General features: G+C 41.8%; 1 protein-coding gene across 1 annotated transcript; it reads left to right on the top strand.

The window, feature by feature from the left end:
• The first annotated feature begins 262 nt into the window (after positions 1-262).
• On the top strand, positions 263-5,966 carry LOC120554034 (E3 ubiquitin/ISG15 ligase TRIM25-like). Its single transcript, XM_039792602.1, has 3 exons — positions 263-378; positions 475-670; positions 4,322-5,966. The coding sequence occupies exon 3, from the start codon at positions 4,327-4,329 to the stop codon at positions 5,695-5,697; it is 1,371 nt and encodes a 456-aa protein (XP_039648536.1). The 5' UTR covers positions 263-378; positions 475-670; positions 4,322-4,326; the 3' UTR covers positions 5,698-5,966.
• The last annotated feature ends 240 nt before the right edge of the window (positions 5,967-6,206 follow it).

The raw sequence follows: 6,206 nt of genomic DNA on the forward strand, positions 1-6,206 counted from the left end.
ATATAGAAACAAAAACTACAAGTATAAACCTGAAAATTAGCATATTTCTCCTTTTTTACATGTTTTCAGATGGTGAGCAGTTTTTAACTGAGGCTTCATTTAAGAATGAGGAAACAAAGCTTGCTAACCCCTCCCTGTGTTGTGTAACGGCAATAAAGCCGAACCTTGAACCTTTGAAAAGACCGTCACGTCAGACGGGTGTTTACACTAAGAGGTGTGTTGGAACCTAACTGTGCCGGCTTTCCATTGGACGAAACTCAAGAAAACTCTGGAAAGTCCCGGAAACGTCACCCAGGAGATAAGTCTGGCGCACTGATCGGCACTCGTCTTTTCACAGCAACTCACGGTTGCTTCAAGAGGCGCTCCATTCAGTCAAAGGTTTGCACTTTAATTAGCACATCTTCACCTCGCTAACCGACTGTTTTGTTTTCATTGTAACACGTTTGAGAAATCGCCATTTTATCTAACCTTCAGACAACACCCGAGAAACGACGGCCATCTTCTTCATGGTAGAGAAGGACAACTCCATTCATCACACTCTCAGCTGTTTTCCTTTGCTGCCTTCGAAGGACCAGCTCGCAGTTCACTTCGCTGACAACCAACATAACTGCCCGTCTTTCTTCCACGCAAGGAAATCGCAAAACAAAACTGGCGGACAAAAACTAAAAAAGTGAGTCAAGTAAGAAGCTTTAGTTCCGATAAGTTAAGTTAGTGTGTTTATATTGTAAGCACAATTTATGTGTAAATCAAGTGTAGCAATATTAATTGTTAATACCTGCATTTTTAAGAAAATGCACCCTTTTGAGACTTTATCAGTTATTGTCCCTGAGTTTAGAGTGTTGCCCTGTTTAGTAGGGCTCAACACGAAGTGCAAGGAACCTGTTGTTTTTGAAAGGATTATTATTTTTCTTGCAACTTGATTTTTGAGGGGCTTGGAATGCTCAAACTCATAAAAATGTGCACACATCAGACCTGGCGAAAATTGCAAAGTTCGCCATGATTTGTCTCGTGAGTGGCCAGTGGGTTCCATAGCACCACCTAACGCATGCCAGGGTTGGGATGAAGTTAATTTTAATGTTCACGAAATTTGGTGGGAGCATCGCACTCATCTTGAGGAACATATATTTAAAGGTCCCATCGCATGAAAATTTCACTTTATGAGGTTTTTTAACATTAATGAGTTCCCCCAGCCTGCCTATGGTCCCCCAGTGACTAGGAATGGTGATAGGTGTAAACCGAGCCCTGGGTATCCTGCTCTGCCTTTGAGAAAATGAAAGTTCAGATGGGCCAATCAGGAATCTTCTCATTATGAGGTCATAAGGAGCAAGGTTACCTCCCCTTTCTCTGCTTTACCTGCCCAGAGAATTTGGCCCACCCATGAGGGAGAGACATCATGGCTTTCAAACGAGCAAAGTGGCAGTTGGTCAAGGCCACACCCCCACCCTCCATCTTGCCCCCTCTCTCCTCCTCAATAACTACAGACACAGAAATGGCACATCCTAAGGAAAGCTCATTGTGGGACTGGCTCTAGTGGCTGTAATTCTGCACCAAGCCTGAATTTCAGGAAAGAGACTTCAGATACAGTATTAGGGGACCACTAAGGTCTATATAAAAGAGACTTCAGATACAGTATTAGGGGACCACTAAGGTCTATATAAAAGAGACTTCAGATACAGTATTAGGGGACCACTAAGGTCTATATAAAAGAGACTTCAGATACAGTATTAGGGCACCACTAAGGTCTATATAAAAGAGACTTCAGATACAGTATTAGGAGACCACTAAGGTCTATATAAAAGAGACTTCAGATACAGTATTAGGGGACCATTAAGGTCTATATAAAAGAGACTTCAGATACAGTATTAGGGGACCACTAAGGTCTATATAAAAGAGACTTCAGATACAGTATTAGGGGACCACTAAGGTCTATATAAAAGAGACTTCAGATACAGTATTAGGGGACCACTAAGGCCTATATAAAAGAGACTTCAGATACAGTATTAGGGGACCACTAAGACCTATATAAAAGAGACTTCAGATACAGTATTAGGGGACCACTAAGGTCTATATAAAAGAGACTTCAGATACAGTATTAGGGGACCACTAAGGTCTATATAAAAGAGACTTCAGATACAGTATTAGGGGACCACTAAGGCCTATATAAAAGAGACTTCAGATACAGTATTAGGGGACCACTAAGACCTATATAAAAGAGACTTCAGATACAGTATTAGGGGACCACTAAGGTCTATATAAAAGAGACTTCAGATACAGTATTAGGGGACCACTAAGACCTATATAAAAGCATACAAAAAGCAGCATGTCATGGGACCTTTTTAAAAAAAAAAAAAAAAAAAATCACCAAACAGGATGTTGGCAATTTTGGATTGCTAAACACTAAACATTTTGCAGCCATTTTAGTAATTACTTAAATCTGATATTAAGTTTAGGCTTGGGCATTGCACGTTGGCTCTATATTCTATTTGGCGCCCTTAATATACTCAAAATCTCACCAAAGGTTGGCGCACACATCAAAACCTATGAGCATTGCGAGACTCCATAGCGCCACCTAATGCGTAGGAGGTCTTAATTTGGACATAGTTGCTCCAATATTGATAACAATTGGTTCCCCCATTGCTCTTATTATTTTGTACATATTCGCAATTTACTTTACCATTTAGCTCTGACAAAAAGAAAGTCGGCCATGCTCAATTTTATGCATATTTCATGTATTTTATGTTAAACTAACTCCTCCTAGGGGGTTTATCGGTTTAATATAATATTTGGTTGGTATAACCCTCCCACTAACGTGACCCTAAATTGGGAAGGAATTTCCGAAATCTCAAACAATGATGTCATAGGTTATGTGATAGCACACCATTTGAGGCCCTTTTTATAGATTATGTAACTTTTTGAAACTCCTCCCAGAGGATTTAACAGATCCTTCTCAAATTGGGTGGACAATTGCAATTGCAAGCATGGCAAGACTTACACGATGCCAAATAGCAGAGCTTTTATATTTTCGTGGAATGGTTTTGCCGTGGTGAGGCAGGCGATTTGTTTTGTCATGACACAGGAAGCTGTTGTAAATTTAGTTTACATAGTTCAGTCTGCCCCAAATTTAAAATGCTGGGTAAGACACCAGGCCTGGAAACATCTACAGGCCCATATTGATGATAATACAATAATACATTTTATTTGTAGAGCACTTTTCATTGAAAAATCAATCCTAAAATGCTACAGGAGATTAAAGACAGGGTAAAAGCAAAGAAATAAAGATAAACAATAACACAATAAAGATTTACGAGAAAGGCCCTTTAGGCCCTTCTTGAATGAGTCAGTGGTTTGTGGAGCCCTCAGTTGGTCCGGGAGGGAATTGTGGCTGAGCAGAAAGCCCGATCCCCCATGGTGCGGAGCTTGGTCCTGGGGGGTTGAAGAAGGACTTTGTTTTCCGGAGCAGAGGTTACGTGAGAAGGTTTGTGGTGTGAGTCATGGTCAGAGTGCTACCTACTGACATCAGGAAGTCAGCCTATGTCACAAAGATGATTAGATTTACATGAAATTTACAATGTTTGATCTTCACATGATCTACAGAAACATGACATATAATTAGTGTGTTATGTACATCTAGGCACATAGTAGTCAGAGAAAGTATATTTGCAATACATCATTAACAGTGCCACACACTTAACCCAGAAAATAATGTCTAACTCGTGCTTGTAGTGTCCAATGGTTACGAAATCCACAACTGCATCAACCGGCATCCCTTCAGTACCCCCGAAGTGCATGGTTCATTGCTAATTGCAGCTTTAATTATTCATTCAATTCGATAGTCATCAGTATATCAATATTCACAACTTTTATAATATTGATAAAATCAACACGTTCTCACTCCCAACTTGTTAAATACTGACACTTGGTTTGGAGCCCTTGGTGTCACTTCTTGATGGTATGGGTCATTTTTCAACATGCAGGGTAAAACTGGGTGGGGTTACAAAATGTACATTTAAGTGACACGCGGGATAAGAACGGGACACAAGCCCTGGTCTCCTGCGGGAAAGTCCTGTGTTATTTGACCCATCCATCCCCCCAACCTGCCTCCTCACGCAGATTTCCGGTCATTTATTCTACTCACTTCCGTTGTCGCTCTTCATACTATGTCATCTTACAGTGCTGTGGTCAAGCTGCTGCATATCTGAGGCAGTGAGCCACAGACCAAGCATCAGTATTTGATGAGATGGGAGTGAGGACAGGTAAATAAAGAAAAAAATACCTGAAATAGTTGCTTATAACTGATCTTGTGCCTCCTAAATCCCAACAGGTTAAATGGCGCAGAAAGGAGTTCAACTGGACCGGGAAACCTTCTCTTGCTCCATCTGTCTGGATCTACTGAAGGATCCGGTGACTACTTCCTGTGGACACAACTACTGCATGGACTGTATTAAAGCCCACTGGGATGAAGAGGATCGAAAGTACATCCACAGCTGTCCTCAATGCAGGAAGACATTCACACCGAGGCCTGTCCTGCTGAAAAACACCATGTTAGCAGATTTAGTGGAGGAACTGAAGAAGGATAATGAAGGCCACAACACAGTCTCAGCTGCGGCAGAAAGGACTGAGAGGCAGAAAAAGCTTGAGGGGAGTCAACTAAACATCCAGCAGAGAATCCAGGACAGAGAGAAAGATGTGAAGACACTTCAACAGGAGGCGGAGGCGATCAATGGCTCTGCTGATAAAGCAGTGGAGGACAGCGAGAAGATCTTCACTGAGCTGATCTGTCTCATGGAGAAAAGAAGCTCTGATGTGAAGCAGCAGCTCAGATCCCAGCAGAGAAGTGAAGTGAGTCGAGTCAAAGAGCTTCAGGAGAAGCTGGAGCAGGAGATCACTGAGCTGAAGAGGAAAGACGCCGAGCTGAAGAAGCTCTCACACACAGAGGATCACAACCAGTTTCTACACAACTCCCCCTCACTGTCCCCACTCAGTGAAGCTACATCCAGCATTGATAGCCGTCCTCGGCGCTACTTTGAGGACGTGACAGCAGCCGTGTCACAAGTCAGCGATAAACTACAGCACGTTCTGAGAGAGGAATGGACAAAAGTTTCACTGGCAGTGACTGAAGTTGATGTTTTACTGCAACAACCAGAGCCAAAGACCAGAGCTGACTTCTTAAAGTATTCACGTGAAATCACACTGGATCCAAACACAGCACACACAGAGCTGTTATTATCTGAGGGGAACAGAAAAGCAACAGTAATGAGTCAACAACAGTCTTATTCTAGTCACCCAGACAGATTCACAGGATGTCATCAGGTCCTGAGTAGAGAGAGTCTGACTGGACGTTGTTACTGGGAGGTGGAGAGGAAAGGGGCAGGAGTTATTGTAGCAGTCACATACAGGAATATCAGCAGAGCAGGGAGTGAAAATAGATTTGGACAAAATGACAAATCTTGGGCGTTACATTGTAACAATAGCAGTTATGCATTTTGTTACAACGATGTCCTGACTCGCGTCTCAGGTCCTCGGTCCTCCAGAATAGGAGTGTACCTGGATCACAGTGCAGCTATTCTCTCCTTCTTCAGTGTCTCTGAAAGCATGACTCTCCTTCACAGAGTCCAGACCACATTCACTCAGCCGCTCTATGCCGGACTTTGGCTTTCTTTTTTTGATGACACTGCTGAGTTGTGTAAAGTGAAATAGACATTAGTTATTTAAGGGTTATACTCTGACTTTTAATCGTAGACTGTAAAAATAATGGACAAACTTTCGGGTCTGAAAAGTAAAGCCAATGCATTCTATTTCATTTCCAGCAGGGGGCGACTCTACTGGCTCCAAAAATAAGTCTGTTTCTATAGAAGTCTATGAGAAAATGAGCCTACTTCTGACTTGAATTTTTTTTACCTCAGTAAACAGTTTCATAATAAGTTTATAGTCTCAGTCGCTAGTTTCAATTCTTTTTCAATACAGCATGATGCTCATTTTGTAAATTATGGGCCCATTTATTTAAAAAAGGTAAATTAACTGGAACATTTTGGTTGTCTAGAAAGGCCTCATTTAATGTCCTGCCCACCAAGCTAGCTAGTTACTGGTAGCATTAGCTAGTAAGGGAAAGTTTGCAGATTTTCTCTACTGCCGTACAAAGACATAGGACCTTTCCATGGACTCATTGTAATCAGCGGCAAAAAACAGTATCATTCATGTATTACTGT

Source organism: Perca fluviatilis, chromosome 24 (genome assembly GCF_010015445.1).
Source record: "Perca fluviatilis chromosome 24, GENO_Pfluv_1.0, whole genome shotgun sequence".
In the NCBI taxonomy this organism is placed as follows: Eukaryota; Metazoa; Chordata; class Actinopteri; order Perciformes; family Percidae; genus Perca; species Perca fluviatilis.